The 22,875-nt window shown below is 47.5% G+C and overlaps 1 protein-coding gene across 1 annotated transcript in view; it reads right to left on the bottom strand.

Annotated features, from left to right (window-relative positions):
* The window catches only part of szt2 (SZT2 subunit of KICSTOR complex), a 125,455-nt gene that overhangs the window by 57,991 nt on the left and 44,589 nt on the right, over window positions 1-22,875 (bottom strand). Inside the window, exons 39-48 of the mRNA XM_038268121.1 lie at window positions 22,152-22,226; window positions 21,873-22,011; window positions 21,442-21,577; window positions 21,215-21,335; window positions 20,980-21,132; window positions 5,243-5,345; window positions 4,974-5,091; window positions 4,778-4,865; window positions 503-621; window positions 252-416 (exon numbers count right to left, since the gene is read on the bottom strand). Coding sequence (XP_038124049.1) covers window positions 252-416; window positions 503-621; window positions 4,778-4,865; window positions 4,974-5,091; window positions 5,243-5,345; window positions 20,980-21,132; window positions 21,215-21,335; window positions 21,442-21,577; window positions 21,873-22,011; window positions 22,152-22,226 — 1,217 coding nt within the window. The remainder of the gene's footprint in view (window positions 1-251; window positions 417-502; window positions 622-4,777; window positions 4,866-4,973; window positions 5,092-5,242; window positions 5,346-20,979; window positions 21,133-21,214; window positions 21,336-21,441; window positions 21,578-21,872; window positions 22,012-22,151; window positions 22,227-22,875) is intronic.

The raw sequence follows: 22,875 nt of genomic DNA, 5'->3' as shown, positions 1-22,875 counted from the left end.
TTGATAATAGTCATCATGGTTTTCATAAAGGGAAACCATGTTTCCAATCAAGAACTTCCAGAAAACCGTGAACCAGAAAGGTTCATGCACTCACTACTGAGGAAAGGTTCACAACCTCGGCTGGAAAACTATCACTATTCAGTTTCTTATCCTTATTTGTACTGCAGCTGTACAGGAGGAACTGTTCCATCAAAACTGATTTTCTGTTTGGACATCAGGGAGGAGGTTTACCCAGATACGTGCAGATGTACCTTGAAGTGATGTGCTGTGTTGCTGTCAGTATACTTGGGTACATGCAGGAAGATCAGGAGGTTCTGCCTGAGGTAGTGGGCTATGGTAGACAGCCAGGAGAGGCAGTACTGTGGCAGGACGAAGGTCATTATCCCAGTGGCAGGCGATCCTGAGGGCTGGATAAACTAACCAAACAACATTAGGAAACATTGTCAAGCTGCAGCAGCAGAGGACAGATGGCGGTCGTAGGACAGTAGAAGTCCCAGATTACCTCCACATCAGCAGGAGTCAGCTTACAGTTCCGAACCAGCATGACTGTGATAATGTCCAAGGTGGTTTCATCCAGACGCTTCCGAAGCAACTTGACCAGCTCATCTGTGATCTCTGGACCTAACAGAAAGAACATCACCGAGGTTGACTTCAACAAACACAACCATTTTATTCTTAATAATAATTTCGCCATCCCTATCTTTGATCAAAACAACACTGCAATGGACCGGGGTTTTATAACGCCTAGACCAGTGGACTGGCGTTCTATAACGACTAGACCAGTGGACCGGCGTTCTATAACGACTAGACCAGTGGACCGGCGTTCTATAACGACTAGACCAGTGGACCGGCGTTCTATAACGACTAGACCAGTGGACCGGCGTTCTATAACGACTAGACCAGTGGACCGGCGTTCTATAACGACTAGACCAGTGGACCGGCGTTCTATAACGACTAGACCAGTGGACAAGCGTTCTATAACGACTAGACCAGTGGACAAGCGTTCTATAACGACTAGACCAGTGGACCGGGTTCTATGACGACTAGACCAGTGGACCGGCGTTCTATAACGACTAGACCAGTGGACCGGCGTTCTATAACGATTAGACCAGTGGACGGGCGTTCTATAACAACTAGACCAGTGGACCGGCGTTCTATAACGACTAGACCAGTGGACCGGCGTTCTATAACGACTAGACCAGTGGACCAGCGTTCTATAACGACTAGACCAGTGGACAAGCATTCTATGACGACTAGACCAGTGGACCGGCGTTCTATAACGACTAGACCAGTGGACCGGCGTTCTATAACGACTAGAACAGTGGACCGGCGTTCTATAACGACTAGACCAGTGGACCGGCGTTCTATAACGACTAGACCAGTGGACCAGCGTTCTATAACGACTAGACCAGTGGACCGGCGTTCTATAACGACTAGAACAGTGGACCGGCGTTCTATAACGACTAGACCAGTGGACCAGCGTTCTATAACGACTAGACCAGTGGACCGGCGTTCTATAACGACTAGAACAGTGGACCGGCGTTCTATAACGACTAGAACAGTGGACCGGCCTTCTATAACGCCTAGACCAGTGGACCGGCGTTCTATAACGCCTAGACCAGTGGACCGGCGTTCTATAACGACTAGACCAGTGGACCGGCGTTCTATAACGACTAGACCAGTGGACCGGCGTTCTATAACGACTAGACCAGTGGACAAGCGTTCTATAACGACTAGACCAGTGGACAAGCGTTCTATAACGACTAGACCAGTGGACCGGCGTTCTATGACGACTAGACCAGTGGACCGGCGTTCTATAACGACTAGACCAGTGGACCGGCGTTCTATAACGATTAGACCAGTGGACGGGCGTTCTATAACAACTAGACCAGTGGACCGGCGTTCTATAACGACTAGACCAGTGGACCGGCGTTCTATAACGACTAGACCAGTGGACCAGCGTTCTATAACGACTAGACCAGTGGACAAGCATTCTATGACGACTAGACCAGTGGACCGGCGTTCTATAACGACTAGACCAGTGGACCGGCGTTCTATAACGACTAGAACAGTGGACCGGCGTTCTATAACGACTAGACCAGTGGACCGGCGTTCTATAACGACTAGACCAGTGGACCGGCGTTCTATAACGACTAGACCAGTGGACCGGCGTTCTATAACGACTAGACCAGTGGACCGGCGTTCTATAACGACTAGACCAGTGGACCGGCGTTCTATAACGACTAGAACAGTGGACCGGCCTTCTATAACACCTAGACCAGTGGACCGGCGTTCTATAACGCCTAGACCAGTGGACCGGCGTTCTATAACGACTAGACCAGTGGACCGGCGTTCTATAACGACTAGACCAGTGGACCGGCGTTCTATAACGACTAGACCAGTGGACCGGCGTTCTATAACGACTAGACCAGTGGACCAGCGTTCTATGACGACTAGACCAGTGGACCGGCGTTCTATGACGACTAGACCAGAGGACCGGCGTTCTATAACGATCAGACCAGTGGACCGGCGTTCTATAACGACTAGACCAGTGGACCGGCGTTCTATAAGGACTAGACCAGTGGACCGGCGTTCGATAACGACTAGACCAGTGGACCGGCGTTCTATAACGACTAGACCAGTGGTCCAGCGTTCTAAAATGACTAGACCAGTGGACCAGCGTTCTATGACGACTAGACCAGAGGACCAGCGTTCTAAAATGACTAGACCAGTGGACCAGCGTTCTATGACGACTAGACCAGAGGACCAGCGTTCTAAAATGACTAGACCAGTGGACCAGCGTTCTATGACGACTAGACCAGTGGACCAGCGTTCTATGACGACTAGACCAGTGGACCAGCGTTCTAAAACGACTAGACCAGTGGACCAGCGTTCTATAACGACTAGACCAGTGGACCAGCGTTCTATAACAACTAGACCAGTTGACCAGCGTTCTATGACGACTAGACCAGTGGACCAGCGTTCTATAACGATCAGACCAGTGGACCGGCGTTCTATAACGACTAGACCAGTGGACCAGCGTTCTATAACGACTAGACCAGTGGACCAGCGTTCTATAACAACTAGACCAGTGGACCAGCGTTCTATAACGATCAGACCAGTGGACCGGCGTTCTATAACGACTAGACCAGTGGACCGGCGTTCTATAACGACTAGACCAGTGGACCGGCGTTCTATAACGCCTAGACCAGTGGACCGGCGTTCTATAACGACTAGACCAGTGGACCGGCGTTCTATAACGACTAGACCAGTGGACCAGCGTTCTATAACGAGTAGACCAGTGGACCAGCGTTCTAAAATGACTAGACCAGTGGACCAGCGTTCTATGACGACTAGACCAGAGGACCAGCGTTCTAAAATGACTAGACCAGTGGACCAGCGTTCTATGACGACTAGACCAGAGGACCAGCGTTCTAAAATGACTAGACCAGTGGACCGGCGTTCTATAACGACTAGACCAGTGGACCAGCGTTCTATGACGACTAGACCAGTGGACCAGCGTTCTATGACGACTAGACCAGTGGACCAGCGTTCTATGACGACTAGACCAGTGGACCAGCGTTCTATAACGATCAGACCAGTGGACCGGTGTTCTATAACGACTAGACCAGTGGACCGGCGTTCTATAACGACTAGACCAGTGGACCGGCGTTCTATAACGCCTAGACCAGTGGACCGGCGTTCTATAACGACTAGACCAGTGGACCAGCGTTCTATAACGAGTAGACCAGTGGACCAGCGTTCTAAAATGACTAGACCAGTGGACCAGCGTTCTATGACGACTAGACAAGAGGACCAGCGTTCTAAAATGACTAGACCAGTGGACCAGCGTTCTATGACGACTAGACCAGAGGACCAGCGTTCTAAAATGACTAGACCAGTGGACCTGCGTTCTATAACGACTAGACCAGTGGACCAGCGTTCTATAACGACTAGACCAGTGGACCACCGTTCTATGACGACTAGACCATTGGACCAGCGTTCTATAACGATCAGACCAGTGGACCGGCGTTCTATAACGACTAGACCAGTGGACCGGCGTTCTATAACGACTAGACCAGTGGACCAGCGTTCTATAACGACTAGACCAGTGGACCGGCGTTCTATAACGACTAGACCAGTGGACCGGCGTTCTATAACGACTAGACCAGTGGACCAGCGTTCTAAAATGACTAGACCAGTGGACCAGCGTTCTATGACGACTAGACCAGAGGACCAGCGTTCTATAACGATCAGACCAGTGGACCGGCGTTATATAACGACTAGACCAGTGGACCAGCGTTCTATAACGACTAGACCAGTGGACCGGCGTTCTATAACGACTAGACCAGTGGACCAGCGTTCTATAACGACTAGACCAGTGGACCAGCGTTCTAAAATGACTAGACCAGTGGACCAGCGTTCTATGACGACTAGACCAGTGGACCAGCGTTCTAAAATGACTAGACCAGTGGACCAGCGTTCTCCACAGGACCAGTACAGTTGGAGAGAAAAGTTGCCGCTTCACATTATGAGGGATGTTTAAGATGTTCTGAGAACATCACAGGCTGCATGAGGACAGAGACATGTTGGGAATTCCAACCACTTCACACCCACTAGTGTCGTCCATATCAAATTTAAAACCCAAAACCTCTCAGGACTTTCAAGGATGGGGTTTTTTTGTGGCTGCTTTCTAAACCCTTCCAGGACCTTGAACTTTATTTTTTCAACTGACAAAATTTCGAGGACTTATTCATGTCGATGTCTTTTCCCTCACCTGCATTCCCCACTCCATGCACCAGCAGCAGGATGTGCTTGTCCACCTGTCCTACTGGACGGGAGCCTTCAATTGAAGATCTGGGGCCCTGAAGAGAAAAAACAACATTTCTGTTTCATTATCCTTCCTTCACTTCAGAACAAACTCTGTACATCCCCCCCCACACACAAGGAACACATGTTTTCCAGGTGCTCACCATCTGGTCTTCAGGATTAACAGGTTCCTGGCTTCTAACCAGCCCCAAGGGCCGGGGGGGCATATGAAGGTTTCCATCCAGGTCAGGGTATCTGCTCGTCAGTGAGGTTTCACACAGTCTGAGGGAAAAAAGCAGAGCAAATTAGTTTCCATAATGGCCAAAAAATAACCTGTTTCACAAATAAAAGTTTTCCCCTTTGTTATAGGAAGTCAAAAGGGCTGATGTGGGACAATATTTGCTCTGGCATGTCCACTGCTGTCTGAACTCACCGGAGGTAAAAGACAGATTTAGTCGTACGCTCCTGGTAGACAAACATGTTCTTCCTGTTGACTATAGAGAAGGAGTTCAGCACGGAGCGAAGGGCCTGGATCGCTGTGGAGGACAGAGACATGAAGTTAATGTTGGAAAAAAAAAAATCAAACCCTGAACGCCAGAAATAACCCTAATCCTTTCCCTCTAACCCTCATTAGTCAAACAGCCAGACCAGTCATCCAGTGCAGAGAAGGCCAAACGGCATTTTGTCATGTCTGCAAGGATTTTATTAACCTTATTGGCCCGAATATAAGATTTATTTTTTTTTTCATTAAAAAACAATGTTTTTCATTAAAAACAATGTGATTATGGGGGGTTACATTATAATCTGGTCTATTTAATTATACAGGCTACAGTTGTCCAGAGTCGCTACGCAGATTTTAGAAAAATATGTTAGCTTACAGGCATTTGAACAAATGGTTCTCCCAGAAAACGAAAACTCATGCTTTATCCAGCTGTGTGTGGTTGCAAGTGACTGGTCATCACACTAGTAAAGTGCACAAGGAACTGTCATGGTTTATCATGTTTAAACTTCTGACCCCCCAGATATCTCTTTGGGGGGTCAGGGGTCAGGCAGAGGACAGAGAGGTCCCGGCAGGGTTGACCACAGATATTCAGGGAGTGTCCTTCTCTGTCCGGGTCCCCTCTCCTCTTCTGCATAAAAGTAACTGTTTGGGTTTGTTTCTTTCTAGGACAATTAGGGGTTTTTATCATTAACCAAATCAACAGACGCAACTGCAGAGGGCGCCAGTTTTTGTAAAGCCATTGACCTCACTGTGGGTGGGGTTATTTTACCGCCGTAACAGAGGACCGCCAGGCAGCAGGTTAGAGGACGTCTGTGAGGAAAAGCAACATGCAGGTTTTTGAGATGTTCCGTTAGCAAAGTTCAGATTGCATTCGAGTTGAAGTTTTGCGAGAGTTTTTTACTTTTTATTGTTTACTTGCACAAATCTTTCAATGCAATATTATTTCAATGACATTGTTAGCCCTTCAATATAAAATAGTTTATTTAAACTAAATTAATTTGGTTTATCAGTCTTTTTATTTTATTTATCGTCTTTATGTTCTGTTCCTAAAAAACTGGTTCTGGAAGGAGGGGGTCGTCTTATAATCAGGGTCGTCTTGTATCTGGATCAGTACGGTACTTATTGGTAGTCATGCTATGGTAAGTTTAGTTTTTGCATTTGATGGTTTACCTCACAATCATTATATTTCGTCAAGTTTATCACTGTAAGGTGTCCAGACTTTTAATTATAACCACTTAAACCAAATTATCACAACATATATTTTAAATATAACTATATATAAAACAAAGAGTTGGAATGAAACACTTTAACTAGCTGTGTTACCATTTTGGAACAGCCATTTGCAATAAAATATTTTTTTTTTTGGCTTAAAAGAAGGCCCTTTAGCACACGTCTTGGCTTCCATTAGTCCTCACCACTGGAGAGGGCACTTTAGTACCGGTACATGTTTTTTGCTTCCAACAGGGCGCGTTAGTAAATGTTTGACTTTCAAGAGGTCAAGTTATCAAATCTTCTGGCCTTCAAGAGGGCACTTAAGTAAATTTTTTTGCTTTGAATAGACCGAATTAGTAAATATATTGTGCACTTTAGCACACAATTTCGGCTTCCAAGAGGGCCGCTTTCTGCTTGTTTTTTGGCTCCCAAAGGGCAAATTAGCACATGTTTTGGCTTTCATTAAAGTATTTTGTGGGCAACAGTGGCGTTGGATGTAGGAGGTTGCCCTGAAATCGAAGGGTTGATGGTTCAGGCCCCGACTCTGACTTTCAGTGTCGTTGTGTCGTTGGGCAAGATACTTCACCTGCATTGTCTACTGATGGTGGTCAGAGGGCCCGGTGGCGCCAGTGTACGGCAGTCCCGCTTCTGTCAGTGAGCCCCAGGGCAGCTGTGGCTACAGTGTAGCTTGCCACCATCAGTGTGTGAGTGAATGGGTGAATGAATGTAGTGTAAAGCACTTACACTAAAAAGGCGCTCTTTAAGTACATGCTATTTACCATTTATCTTAGAACATGTTTTGTTTTTCAAAAGGAAACTTTTTCATGCATTTTTGGCTCCAGGAGGGCTCCATAATATAGTGAGGTTTTGAATAAAATATAGTCATCTAGAATGTGTAATTAAGGTTCACTATAGACCTGCCTCTGTCCTGAATGTAGGGCTCTCCCTGCTGTTCATCTGCCTGCCACCCAGCCACATCTTCTCACCTCACCTTTCTGTTAAATTTGCTCTTCCAGCCGATACACAACAAAGACACTAGGTACACGATCAAAATGGCTCCATTGAATCCATTAAATGCTGAAAATGGGCCTTTCGTCTGGAATTCCATGTCTCCTACAGTGGTCGAGGCGTTTAAGCGCCATGCAAATCCGTCAATTTAAAGAAAATTCTAAGCATAGGGCAAACTCCCATATTTAGCTCCAATTAGACCGGCAAACAAACACACAAACAGTGCAAAGATGAAATGCTGCAATCCAAGAAAACAGAGATAGGTCAAGTTCAAACTCACTGCAAACACATAAATGATGCTAACCCACAAACACACAGAACGGCTTCCAAGGTAAAATGTTACCAGCTGAAACTACACCTTGTAAAACAAAAAGAAGAGTAAAAAACAAGGTTGCCTGATTAAAGGTTGGGTTAAGAAACCATAAAGTGAAACGCTGCATTCAGGCTACCTAAAGCTAACGGGACTTTTAAAGTGCAGAAGGGTAAATGCTGATGGAAAGGGATACTCATTAAAAAGCTTCTTCTGTAAAAAGCGTCTCTAGCATTACGGATGCTTGATGGTCACTATGATCACAGCTACATGATAACTGTCAGCGCAGCACCACCATCTTCATGGCCCCCAGCAAATGGGAATATGGGAAATGGCTGGAAAACAGAACATGAAAGCTGATAAAGCATGACTGAAATGAAGCGACAGCCTCTCTTCATTAAGCATCCCTTGGTTCAGCCCGACCCTAACACAATTACACAATCAGCTGCTGAGTGGAGCATCACCAGCCCAGGAGGAAGAGCTGAACTCAGAGCTTTACTTTCACTCACAGTCCGACTCTGTTGGACGTTATTTCATCGTTCATTCCTGGCCTTCATTAGAGTTCTTGAAAAAAACAATATTGTTCAAATATTTCCAAGAAGGTACTAATGGAGTTTTCATGACATTATGGGGACAGCCACGGTGACGTCACCAATGTGTCTGACTCGTGATGAGGTTTAGGTTCTTCTGCCTTTGGCCTCCACTGTTTCTACAGGATCACCGTTCTTCATGATGTGGAGGTGATTCCTCCAGGATAAATGAACAATGGTCAGATGGAGCAACAGCGCCGGCAGCAGCGCTGAGAGGACGAGGAACAACTCGGAGAGAGAGAGTGAGAGAGGCACTACTGCCAGCGACTTTGCTGCTAGAGTTAGAGAGTTCTCAAAACTCCTGCTGTGACTTTTTGGGGGGTTTTTTTGAGGAAAGCTAATGGAGACTTCTATGATAACACATGAAAGCATTGATCGGTCGGTCGATAAGCCAGTCAAGAGGGGAGCTGTTCAGCTGCGTGTCCAAATGTTCACGGCTGCAGCGGATCCTGCAGGATGTCATTTTTATTTTATTTTATTTATGGAACCGTTGTTGCATTGAAATACATTTCTGCTTGAAAAGAGAGAGAGCAGTGTTTCCGCTGCATTAAATGCTGTGCTGTGTGTGCAGTTAAAGATAATCAGGAAACGCCACCAGCTTCCCTCCCTGCTCTAATATAAGCAATGCGAAAAGGTTTTCTTTGAAAGTGTTTTTAACTAAATGAATGGAATAGTTTATGTTTCATTTATTTAAAAATTTAGTGCATTTTTATTTACTGATTGTTGTTCTACGATTTATGGAATTAAAAACTTAACTAAATAAAGATTTTTAGTTCTCTCGCTTTTTAGTATCAGAAAAATAAACAATATTGAAATACTTGTTTGAAGCAGTAAGGTTGCTGTTGTGACAACAGTTCCAATGGACGCCATAACAGGCAATCTTTCTGCTTCTGAATGCAGACAAAACAGAAGTTATAGTCTTTGGACCAGAAGCTGATTAGTCAGTCACTTCATTTGGATGGGATTAAACTGATTTCAGATAATAAAGTAAAAAATCTTGGTGTTGTTTTTGATCAGGACCTGTCATTTAAATCCCAGATCAAAGAGGTTTCTAGAATTTCCTTCTTTCATCTGAGGAATATTGCAAAAATGAGCAATCTCCTGTCCAGGGGTGATGCTGAGAAACTAGTCCATGCATTTGTTACTTCAAGGCTGGACTATTGTAATTCTTTACTATGAGGAAGTCCACAAACTGTAGTTAAAAGCCTTCAGCTGATCCAAAATGCTGCAGCCAGAGTTCTAATGAAAATGAAAAAGAGAGATCATATCTCTCCTATCCTGGCTTCTCTTCATTGGCTTCCTGTTAAATCAAGAATAGAATTTAAAATCCTCCTTCTCACATATAAAGCCTTAAATGGCCAAGCTCCATCTGATATCAGAGATCTGATTGTTCCTTATGTTCCTAACAGAGCACTTCGCTCTCAATCTGCAGGTTTACTAGTGGTTCCTAGAATTTCTAACAGTAGAATGGGAGGCAGATCTTTTAGTTCTCAGGCTCCTCTCCTGTGGAACCAACTACCAGTTTTAGTCCGTGAGGCAGACACCCTGTCTACTTTTAAGGCTAGGCTTAAAACTTTCCTTTTTGATAAAGCTTCTAGTTAGAGTGGCTCAGGTTATCCTGATCTATCTCTATAGTTCTGCTGCTATAGGCTTAGACTGCTGGAGGACATAGGGACCCCTTTTTCATCATTCTGCTTCATTCTATCTCTATTCTCCTACTCTGCAGAATCTGTTAGTTCAATCTTTAACGTTCTGCTCTCTCTGCTTTTTCTCATAGTAGCTTCATCTGGTCTGTTCCTGTTTGGCTGTGACTCCATCCTGGAGAGAAATATCAGCTGTGCTGCTGCCATCAACACCTTTGTTTCTAGATGTTGGAGCTTGGCCTGTTTTCCAGTGTAGTCCTGTTTCTCTGACTGTGACTAACTGGATGTGCTCTCTTCATCCTCTGACATGGGAGCTGGCTCGGAGCTCGTCTGCCTGGCTGTGTGTTTCCTGGACGGGGCCGCCTGTGGAGCTGGTTGACAGTTGCCTTTTTTATCTATGCTTCTTTTTCTATGTCTGCTTCTGTCTCCTTGAACCCCAGTGGGCCTCAGCAGATGGCCGCTCACACTGAGCCTGGTTCTGCTGGAGGTTTCTTCCTGTTCAAAGGGAGTTTTTCCTCTCCACTGTCGCTACAAGCATGCTTAGTGTGAGGGATTGCTGAAGAGTCAATGAGTCGATGCAATCAGCTGGTTTTCCTTAGATAGAAAACTTTGAATCAATCTGACTGGATGATCTGGTGAACTGGAAAGTGAACTGAGATGACATGATGGGAATTGGAGCTATAGAAATAAACTGAATTGAATAACTTTTTGGAACCATATCTCTGTCTATAATGACCTAAACAGTCATAACCAAAAATATACCTTTTAGATTTTCCAAAACTTTCAGGAACTTTCTGATCTTTCAGGTCCAATGAGAGCTAACAAACAAATCACTTTATGCTAGGTGGTGAATGAGCCTGGTGCAGGTAAACAGCCTTGTCCATCAATGAGGTTCCACTGAGAGAGAATGGCTCCCAAGAATCACAGAGATCTCCTCAGGCACATTCCTGCTGACCATCATAGACCAGCAGGCTGTCCATCATCCAGCGTTCCAACACAGCTGTCCATCATCCAGCGTTCCAACACAGCTGTCCATCATCCAGCGTTCCAACACAGCTGTCCATCATCCACTGTTCCAACACAGCTGTCCATCATCCACTGTTCCAACACAGCTGTCCATCATCCAGCGTTCCAACACAGCTGTCCATCATCCAGCGTTCCAACACAGCTGTCCATCATCCACTGTTCCAACACAGCTGTCCATCATCCAGCGTTCCAACACAGCTGTCCATCATCCACTGTTCCAACACAGCTGTCCATCATCCACTGTTCCAACACAGCTGTCCATCATCCAGCGTTCCAACACAGCTGTCCATCATCCACTGTTCCAACACAGCTGTCCATCATCCACTGTTCCAACACAGCTGTCCATCATCCAGCGTTCCAACACAGCTGTCCGTCATCCACTGTTCCAACAGAGCTGTCCATCATCCAGCGTTCCAACACAGCTGTCCATCATCCAGCGTTCCAACACAGCTGTCCATCATCCACTGTTCCAACACAGCTGTCCATCATCCACTGTTCCAACACAGCTGTCCATCATCCACTGTTCCAACACAGCTGTCCATCATCCAGCGTTCCAACACAGCTGTCCATCATCCACTGTTCCAACAGAGCTGTCCATCATCCAGCGTTCCAGCACAGCTGTCCATCATCCAGCGTTCCAACACAGCTGTCCATCATCCACTGTTCCAACACAGCTGTCCATCATCCAGCGTTCCAACACAGCTGTCCATCATCCACTGTTCCAACAGAGCTGTCCATCATCCAGCGTTCCAGCACAGCTGTCCATCATCCACTGTTCCAACACAGCTGTCCATCATCCACTGTTCCAACACAGCTGTCCATCATCCACTGTTCCAACACAGCTGTCCATCATCCAGCGTTCCAACACAGCTGTCCATCATCCACTGTTCCAACACAGCTGTCCATCATCCAGCGTTCCAACACAGCTGTCCATCATACACTGTTCCAACACAGCTGTCCATCATCCACTGTTCCAACACAGCTGTCCATCATCCAGCGTTCCAACACAGCTGTCCATCATCCAGCGTTCCAACACAGCTGTCCATCCTACACTGTTCCAACACAGCTGTCCATCATCCACTGTTCCAACAGAGCTGTCCATCATCCACTGTTCCAACACAGCTGTCCATCATCCAGCGTTCCAACACAGCTGTCCATCATCCAGCGTTCCAACACAGCTGTCCATCATCCAGCGTTCCAACACAGCTGTCCATCATACACTGTTCCAACACAGCTGTCCATCATCCACTGTTCCAACACAGCTGTCCATCATCCAGCGTTCCAACACAGCTGTCCATCATCCAGCGTTCCAACACAGCTGTCCATCATACACTGTTCCAACACAGCTGTCCATCATCCACTGTTCCAACAGAGCTGTCCATCATCCAGCGTTCCAACACAGCTGTCCATCATCCACTGTTCCAACACAGCTGTCCATCATCCACTGTTCCAACAGAGCTGTCCATCATCCAGTGTTCCAACACAGCTGTCCATCATCCAGCGTTCCAACACAGCTGTCCATCATACACTGTTCCAACACAGCTGTCCATCATACACTGTTCCAACACAGCTGTCCATCATCCACTGTTCCAACACAGCTGTCCATCATCCACTGTTCCAACACAGCTGTCCATCATCCAGCGTTCCAACACAGCTGTCCATCATACACTGTTCCAACACAGCTGTCCATCATCCACTGTTCCAACACAGCTGTCCATCATCCACTGTTCCAACACAGCTGTCCATCATCCACTGTTCCAACACAGCTGTCCATCATCCAGCGTTCCAACACAGCTGTCCATCATACACTGTTCCAACACAGCTGTCCATCATCCACTGTTCCAACACAGCTGTCCATCATCCACTGTTCCAACACAGCTGTCCATCATCCACTGTTCCAGCACAGCTGTCCATCATCCAGCGTTCCAGCACAGCCGTCCATCATACAGCGTTCCAACACAGCTGTCCATCATCCAGCGTTCCAACACAGCTGTCCATCATCCAGTGTTCCAACACAGCTGTCCATCATCCACTGTTCCAACACAGCTGTCCATCATCCAGCGCTCCAACACAGCTGTCCATCATCCAGCGTTCCAACACAGCTGTCCATCATCCAGCGTTCCAACACAGCTGTCCATCATCCACTGTTCCAACACAGCTGTCCATCATCCACTGTTCCAACACAGCTGTCCATCATCCACTGTTCCAACACAGCTGTCCATCATCCAGCGTTCCAACACAGCTGTCCATCATCCACTGTTCCAACACAGCTGTCCATCATCCAGCGTTCCAACACAGCTGTCCATCATCCACTGTTCCAACACAGCTGTCCATCGTCCATCATCCACTGTTCCAACACAGCTGTCCATCATCCACTGTTCCAACACAGCTGTCCATCATCCAGCGTTCCAACACAGCTGTCCGTCATCCAGCGTTCCAACACAGCTGTCCATCATCCACTGTTCCAACACAGCTGTCCATCATCCACTGTTCCAACACAGCTGTCCATCATCCAGCGTTCCAACACAGCTGTCCATCATACACTGTTCCAACACAGCTGTCCATCATCCACTGTTCCAACACAGCTGTCCATCATCCACTGTTCCAACACAGCTGTCCATCATCCAGCGTTCCAACACAGCTGTCCATCATACACTGTTCCAACACAGCTGTCCATCATCCACTGTTCCAACACAGCTGTCCATCATCCACTGTTCCAACACAGCTGTCCATCATCCAGCGTTCCAACACAGCTGTCCATCATCCACTGTTCCAACACAGCTGTCCATCATCCACTGTTCCAGCACAGCTGTCCATCATCCACTGTTCCAACACAGCTGTCCATCATCCACTGTTCCAGCACAGCTGTCCATCATCCAGCGTTCCAGCACAGCCGTCCATCATACACTGTTCCAACACAGCTGTCCATCATCCACTGTTCCAACAAAGCTGTCCATCATCCACTGTTCCAACACAGCTGTCCATCATACACTGTTCCAACACAGCTGTCCATCATCCACTGTTCCAGCACAGCTGTCCATCATCCACTGTTCCAACACAGCTGTCCATCATCCAGCGTTCCAACACAGCTGTCCATCATACACTGTTCCAACACAGCTGTCCATCATCCACTGTTCCAACACAGCTGTCCATCATCCACTGTTCCAACACAGCTGTCCATCATCCACTGTTCCAGCACAGCTGTCCATCATCCAGCGTTCCAGCACAGCCGTCCATCATACAGCGTTCCAACACAGCTGTCCATCATCCACTGTTCCAACACAGCTGTCCATCATCCAGCGTTCCAACACAGCTGTCCATCATCCACTGTTCCAACACAGCTGTCCATCATCCACTGTTCCAACACAGCTGTCCATCATCCAGCGTTCCAACACAGCTGTCCATCATCCACTGTTCCAACACAGCTGTCCATCGTCCATCATCCACTGTTCCAACACAGCTGTCCATCATCCACTGTTCCAACACAGCTGTCCATCGTCCATCATCCACTGTTCCAACACAGCTGTCCATCATCCAGCGTTCCAACACAGCTGTCCATCATCCAGCGTTCAAACACAGCTGTCCGTCATCCAGCGTTCCAACACAGCTGTCCGTCATCCAGCGTTCCAACACAGCTGTCCGTCATCCAGCGTTCCAACACAGCTGTCCGTCATCCAGCGTTCCAACACAGCTGTCCATCATACAGCGTTCCAACACAGCTGTCCATCATCCAGCGTTCCAACACAGCTGTCCATCATCCACTGTTCCAACACAGCTGTCCATCATCCAGCGTTCCAACACAGCTGTCCATCATCCACTGTTCCAGCACAGCTGTCCATCATCCAGCGTTCCAACACAGCTGTCCATCATCCAGCGTTCCAGCACAGCTGTCCATCATCCAGCGTTCCAGCACAGCTGTCCATCATCCAGCGTTCCAGCACAGCTGTCCATCATCCAGCGTTCCAGCACAGCTGTCCATCATCCAGCGTTCCAGCACAGCTGTCCATCATCCAGCGTTCCAGCACAGCTGTCCATCATCCAGCGTTCCAGCACAGCTGTCCATCATCCAGCGTTCCAGCACAGCTGTCCATCATCCAGCGTTCCAGCACAGCTGTCCATCATCCAGCGTTCCAGCACAGCTGTCCATCATCCAGCGTTCCAACACAGCTGTCCATCATCCAGTGTTCCAACACAGCTGTCCATCATCCAGTGTTCCAACACAGCTGTCCATCTTCCAGTGTTCCAAAACAGCTGTCCATCATCCACTGTTCCAACAGAGCTGTCCATCATCCAGTGTTCCAACACAGCTGTCCATCTTCCAGTGTTCCAACACAGCTGTCCATCATCCAGTGTTCCAACACAGCTGTCCATCTTCCAGTGTTCCAACACAGCTGTCCATCTTCCAGTGTTCCAACACAGCTGTCCATCATCCAGTGTTCCAACACAGCTGTCCATCATCCAGCGTTCCAACACAGCTGTCCATCATCCACTGTTCCAACACAGCTGTCCATCATCCAGCGTTCCAGCACAGCCGTCCATCATCCAGCGTTCCAGCACAGTCGTCCATCATCCAGCGTTCCAGCACAGCCGTCCATCATCCAGCGTTCCAGCACAGCCGTCCATCATCCAGCGTTCCAGCACAGCCGTCCATCATCCAGCGTTCCAGTACAGCTGTCCATCATCCAGTGTTCCAACACAGCTGTCCATCATCCACTGTTCCAACACAGCTGTCCGTCATCCAGTGTTCCAACACAGCTGTCCATCATCCACTGTTCCAACACAGCTGTCCGTCATCCAGCGTTCCAGCACAGCTGTCCATCATCCAGCGTTCCAGCACAGCTGTCCATCATCCAGCGTTCCAGCACAGCTGTCCATCATCCAGCATTCCAACACAGCTGTCCATCATCCAGCATTCCAACACAGCTGTCCATCATCCACTGTTCCAACACAGCTGTCCAGTCATCCAGCGTTCCAGCACAGCTGTCCATCATCCAGCGTTCCAGCACAGCTGTCCATCATCCAGCGTTCCAGCACAGCTGTCCATCATCCAGCATTCCAACACAGCTGTCCATCATCCAGCATTCCAACACAGCCGTCCATCATCCAGCGTTCCAGCACAGCCGTCCATCATCCAGCGTTCCAGCACAGCCGTCCATCATCCAGCGTTCCAGCACAGCTGTCCATCATCCAGTGTTCCAACACAGCTGTCCATCATCCACTGTTCCAACACAGCTGTCCATCATCCAGCGTTCCAACACAGCTGTCCATCATCCAGCGTTCCAGCACAGCTGTCCATCATCCAGCGTTCCAGCACAGCTGTCCATCATCCAGCGTTCCAGCACAGCTGTCCATCATCCAGCATTCCAACACAGCTGTCCATCATCCAGTGTTCCAACACAGCTGTCCATCATCCAGTGTTCCAACACAGCTGTCCATCATCCACTGTTCCAAAAGAGCTGTCCATCATCCACTGTTCCAACACAGCTGTCCATCATCCACTGTTCCAACACAGCTGTCCATCTTCCAGTGTTCCAACACAGCTGTCCATCATCCAGCGTTCCAACACAGCTGTCCATCATCCAGCGTTCCAGCACAGCTGTCTATCATCCAGCGTTCCAGCACAGCTGTCCATCATCCAGCGTTCCAACACAGCTGTCCATCATCCAGTGTTCCAACACAGCTGTCCATCATCCACTGTTCCAACAGAGCTGTCCATCATCCAGTGTTCCAACACAGCTGTCCATCATCCAGTGTTCCAACACAGCTGTCCATCATCCACTGTTCCAACAGAGCTGTCCATCATCCAGTGTTCCAACACAGCTGTCCATCATCCACTGTTCCAACAGAGCTGTCCATCATCCACTGTTCCAACAGAGCTGTCCATCATCCAGTGTTCCAACACAGCTGTCCATCATACACTGTTCCAACAGAGCTGTCCATCATCCAGTGTTCCAACACAGCTGTCCATCATACACTGTTCCAACACAGCTGTCCATCATCCACTGTTCCAACACAGCTGTCCATCATCCAGCGTTCCAGCACAGCTGTCCATCATCCAGCGTTCCAACACAGCTGTCCATCATCCACTGTTCCAACACAGCTGTCCATCATCCACTGTTCCAACACAGCTGTCCATCATCCAGCGTTCCAGCACAGCTGTCCATCATCCAGCGTTCCAGCACAGCTGTCCATCATCCACTGTTCCAACACAGCTGTCCATCATACACTGTTCCAACACAGCTGTCCATCATCCAGTGTTCCAACACAGCTGTCCATCATCCAGCGTTCCAACACAGCTGTCCATCATCCAGCATTCCAGCACAGCTGTCCATCATCCAGCGTTCCAGCACAGCTGTCCATCATCCAGCGTTCCAGCACAGCTGTCCATCATCCAGCGTTCCAGCACAGCTGTCCATCATCCAGCGTTCCAGCACAGCTGTCCATCATCCACTGTTCCAGCACAGCTGTCCATCATCCAGCGTTCCAGCACAGCTGTCCATCATCCAGCGTTCCAGCACAGCTGTCCATCATCCAGCGTTCCAGCACAGCTGTCCATCATCCAGCGTTCCAGCACAGCTGTCCATCATCCAGCGTTCCAGCACAGCTGTCCATCATCCAGCGTTCCAGCACAGCTGTCCATCATCCAGCGTTCCAACACAGCTGTCCATCACACAATGTTCCAACACAGCTGTCCATCATCCACTGTTCCATCATCCAGCGTTCCAGCACAGCTGTCCATCATCCAGCGTTCCAGCACAGCTGTCCATCATCCAGCGTTCCAACACAGCTGTCCATCACACAATGTTCCAACACAGCTGTCCATCATCCACTGTTCCATCATCCAGCGTTCCAACACAGCTGTCCATCATCCAGCGTTCCAGCACAGCTGTCCATCATCCAGCGTTCCAGCACAGCTGTCCATCATCCACTGTTCCAACAGAGCTGTCCATCATCCACATGCTGCAACTTCATTACCTCCCAAGGATGAAAGAAAGCGTTACTCGTGTTTAATAGAGCCTTTTCCCACCGGGTAAAAGCCGGTTTAATAATCACCTCCCATTGGCAATAAAAGTCAGTCTGAACCCCGCTGGCAGCTCCCTGGCCTCTGTCCCACTGTTGCTGCCTCTCGGTGACATCATTAGCATTGATGACCAGTGTACCAGTCCAACGGAAATGTTTAGCATTTAGCAGAGTCATTAGATCAGACGCACCTGCTGTGATGTTGTGACGTACACACGTTGTGCTAAATGGTATCACGTAAATTCGCAGGTCAAACTTTGTCTGTTGTTCCCATAGCATGCCGATCGGAACTCGGGCGATTTTAACCCGGGTCGCTGTCCGAGTCGTTTCAAACAGGTAACTTGCAATGTCGTTTAACCCCAGGTCGCTTAATGAGTCATTTGACCTGGGTATCTCTCCGAGTTGTTTAACCCAGGTCGCTACCAGAATTGTTTAACCCGGGACGCTCTCCAAGTTATTCAACCCTAGTCGCTCTCCGAGTTGTTTAACCCTGGTCACTTGCCTTATCGTTTCACCCGGCTCACTTGTCGAGTCGTTTGACCCAGGTAACTTGCAGAGTCGTCTGAACCGGGTCGCTTTATGAGTCGTTTGGCCCGGGCCGCTTTAACCTGGTCGTTTAACCTGGGTTGCCTAATGAGTTGTTTGACCCGGGTTGCTCTCCAAGTTGTAAGAAGCGCGATGACACGGGTCAGTGAGCCGTTCCCTCTGCCTTTAAAAGCGATTGTTTCCGGGTGTAAACAGGTTCTTTGCCTACTGAGACGCCTTTGAGAGAACATTTCTGTCTAGCTCCAAGGACGCTGCTGCTTTTAATTGGCGTCTCTAACTTTTACTGAATGCTGACCTCGAACATCATTAAGGTCACATAATGAGAACTAGGACTCTGGGATTTAAAATTAAAGGAATGTTGGCGCCGTTATCAAAGGATTGCAAAAGGCAGCCAAAGAAAATACCTGTCGGGTTTGATTGTATCAAATAGTCAGAATCCTGCTATCCTATTTAAAATTATTAACTCTGTTCTAAATGATTCACATAGTGGCTTTATGGAGACCTCACCTGCTGCATGTGAAAACTTCTGACACTTTTTTGATGAGAAAGTTGCTTCTATTAGGGCCCAGATTATCCCTCTTCTTATGATCCTTCAGTTGCGTTGCCTTGTTCTGGTGTTTTCCACAGCTTTGAATGTGTGAACTTGCAATTATTGCAGGAGGTGGTTAATCACTTAAGGCCAACTGGTTCTCCAGATGATGTTATTTGGCCCCAATTATTTAAAGAAGCTTTCTCTGCTATAGGTCCTTCTGTCCTTGCTCTTGTAAATAGTAGCTTGTCCTCAGGCGTTGTTCCTAAAGCTCTGAAACATGCAGTTCTGCAGCCTCTACTTAAGAAACCAGCTTTGGATCCTACTGTTCTGGCAAATTATCGACCTATCTCTAAATTGCCTTTTATTTAAAAAATTCTTGAGAAGGTAGTCTGTAATCAGCTAATGGCTTATCTTAATGAACATAATATATTAGAGGTTTTTCAGTTTTTAATGATATACTTTTAGCAACTTATTCAGGTGACGTTGTTGTTTTGGTGCTGTTGGATTTATCATCTGCTTCTGATACAGTTGATGATGTCATTTTACTTTCCCGTCTGGAACAGTGGGTGGGCATCGGTCACATAGCTCTAGATTGGTTTAGATCGTATTTGGCTGAACGTACTTTTTGTGTCTGTCTTGATGGCCATAGGTCCCCCTCTGCTCCACTGTGGTGTGGTGTCCCACAGGGCTCAGTTCTAGGCCCGCTCCTTTTCTTACTTTACCTTCTTCCGCTCGGCTCTATTTTTAGATAACATGGGATTGCCTTTCACTGCTATGCAGATGACACACAGATATACTTACCGCTAAAGAATGTAAACTCCACCTCTCTTCAGTCTCTGTTTTTATGTCTTGAAGATGTGAAGGCTTGGGTGGCCCTAAATTTTTTAAAACTCAATGAGGACAAGACGGACGTAATGATCTTTGGCAGATCCACTGCTGATTCCGTGACTAGTCTTGGCTCCTTGGCTCAGTACGTTAAGCCGGTTATTACAAATTTAGGGGTTAAGATGGATGCTGGTCTTAAAATGGAATTGCACATCAGAGCCGTTATAAAGTCCAGCTTTTTCCACTTAAGGCAGCTAGCAAAAGTAAAACCCATTCTTTCCAGACAGCATTTCGAAACAGTGATCCATGCATTTGTGACGACACGGCTGGATTACTGTAACTCACTTTATACAGGGGTCAGTGACTTGTATATTTCTCATCTTCAGAGGGTTCAAAATGCTGCTGCACGTCTTTTAACAGGTACACGAAAATTCGACCACATTTCCCCTGTTTTAGCTTCCTTACACTGGCTGCCAGTACATTTTAGGATTGATTTTAAAATTCTTTTATTTGTTTTTAAAACTCTTAATGGCCTCGCCCCTCCTTATCTGTCTTAGCTGTTGCATTCTTACACCCCTCCCGTTCCCTCAGGTCAGCTGATCAGTTGCTTCTGAGGGTCCCAAAGACAAAATGCAGCTCAGAGGAGACCGTGCTTTTTCTGTGGCAGCTCCTAAGCTGTGGAACGATCTGCCTCTGAGCAGAAGACAGGCCTCTTCTCTGGCTGTTTTTAAGTCCCTTCTTAAGACTCATATTTTTTCCTTGGCTTTTGGCACAATTTGAGAGGTTTTACTTTGTTTTATTCTTTTTGTATACTAATATGTATTTTACACTCGTTTTTTCTCTATTTTATAATTTTATTGTATTTTATGATTGTGTATAGCACTTTGGTCCTGTTCGGTGTATAAAGTGCTTCATAAATAAAGTTGGTATGGTATGGTATGGTATCTACTGCTTACCCCTGGACACCCCCATGTTGGGTCCCATCTTCAGTCGTGGATGGATGTGGATGACTGTGCTCCACACCACGTCACAGGCAAAGTGTCCAGGGATGAAGTGCATGGTGGCAGCCAGGTAGTCTCTGGCCTGGTAGCTCTCCTCTGTACCATAGTCTGACGGTTCAGAGGAGACAGAGGGAGATATTACAGCTTCAAGAAGCAAAGGATCACAGGAACCGCCCCATCCCCACCTCACCATCAGAGGTGTTCTGCCTCTGCCTGAAGAGGGAGTCATTCTTCCAGATGTCCTCCTCGCTCTCAGCCACCAGCAGCGTGTGACAGATATGGCTGTCATGCAGGTCTTGGAGCAGCATGCGCTAAAACACATCAACAACCAGAAAGGCAGAATTCTGTGTTACTGAAGGCATGTCATGAACTTCAACATTCAAGCAGCGTCCAGGAAGCATGCACCAAAATGGCCACCTGGTTGACGACGCGGCACACTTCGCCGATCCTCCTGACCATGGTCTGATGCAGCTCCAGGAACTCCGGAAGCTCCTGCTCCTCCTCTTTCCCGCCTAGCTCCTCAGCACACAGCTGTTTGCCTTCGCTCATCGACCTGCACCAAAGTAATCCAGACAAACACGCATATGGAGTCAGAAAGGGATCAAAATGAGTTTAGATTAAATTCTTACTATCTTATGTTTGCTTTTTTTAGTTTCTCACATTATAAGGTAGAAATTTCACATTAAATATCAACTTCTATTTTTTCAGTTTCAACTTTTTTTTTCAGTTTCAACTAAGTAAGAAGTTTACAAACATTTTGACTCCATACACGCGGTTCATCTCAATCTCTATAGAATATAACCGAGTCAAATGGAAACCAGCATCTTCAGAGGAGGATGTGTTCTGACCTGGCATGGGAATAGACCTTCACTCGGTCCAGATGGATCCTGACGATGAGCCAGAAGTCTGGCATTGAAGGGGAGCGGGCCTCCTGCTCGTCAGAGGTTGGACTCTCACACTCTGAGTCGCTGCTGCCGCCATCGTAGCCTTCATCAAAGACAACAGCGGCGTTCATGCAGTGGAGGTTTTCTGCTCTAAATGATCATGTTTGAAGCTAAAGCTAACAGCGAAGCCTGACATGCATCCCTTGTGCTCCGTAACAGCTGAAATAAACAAACTGCACTTACCCTGCATGTCTGAGTCCAGACTTCCCTGGCTGGACACGACGCTCTGGACACGACTGGGCCTGGTTCTGCTGCAGCCTGGGGAAACATGTTATCGGCTCACTATGATCAAAGTGGAAATGTCATCGAGATGAAAAACCGAAGAAGCACCCAGGGGGTCAGAAAGCCCCCCTCCTCCCAGTTTGATCGCTCCAAACCGCTGACCGTACCAAGAGCAAACGGATCATCCTCTGGAGAGGTTCTTCACTAAACCCGCCATGGATCTGGAACCATGGCCCGTACCAAAGTTTGGACTGGGATGTGTAATTGGGAGGATTTGTTACTGGGAAATGTGGGAAAATGTTGCTCTTCTGTGATGCCACACTTTTTATCAGCTAGAGATGGACCATCAGGTGGGATCCACTGACGCTCTGAACGTCTGTCAGCAGGTGAGGAGAGCAGAACCAGCGGCTGGACACCAGAAGGAAGGCCGTGGTTCTGCTCAGGGATGACGCCATACATTTCATTTCCGACTGTACGGATAATGACCCGATTCCAGACCAACACTGATCGTAATTTCATACTTGTTTAGTGGAATGTTAAAATAATGGTTGATCAGGTGATTTTATTAAACAACTGACAGTATTAACAGATACTATGGTAATGCGTTACCTTTTTTCTACAGACGAGTCGCCCAGTATTTCTAAGGATTCTCAGCAAAATCCCAGTTCGAGCAAATTAGGAGGCA

Source organism: Cyprinodon tularosa, unplaced genomic scaffold, assembly GCF_016077235.1.
Source record: "Cyprinodon tularosa strain WSP-4 unplaced genomic scaffold, ASM1607723v1 ctg693, whole genome shotgun sequence".
Taxonomy (NCBI): domain Eukaryota; kingdom Metazoa; phylum Chordata; class Actinopteri; order Cyprinodontiformes; family Cyprinodontidae; genus Cyprinodon; species Cyprinodon tularosa.
Note: the sequence above shows the minus strand (reverse complement) of the source record. Positions and strands in the feature narration are given on the sequence as shown.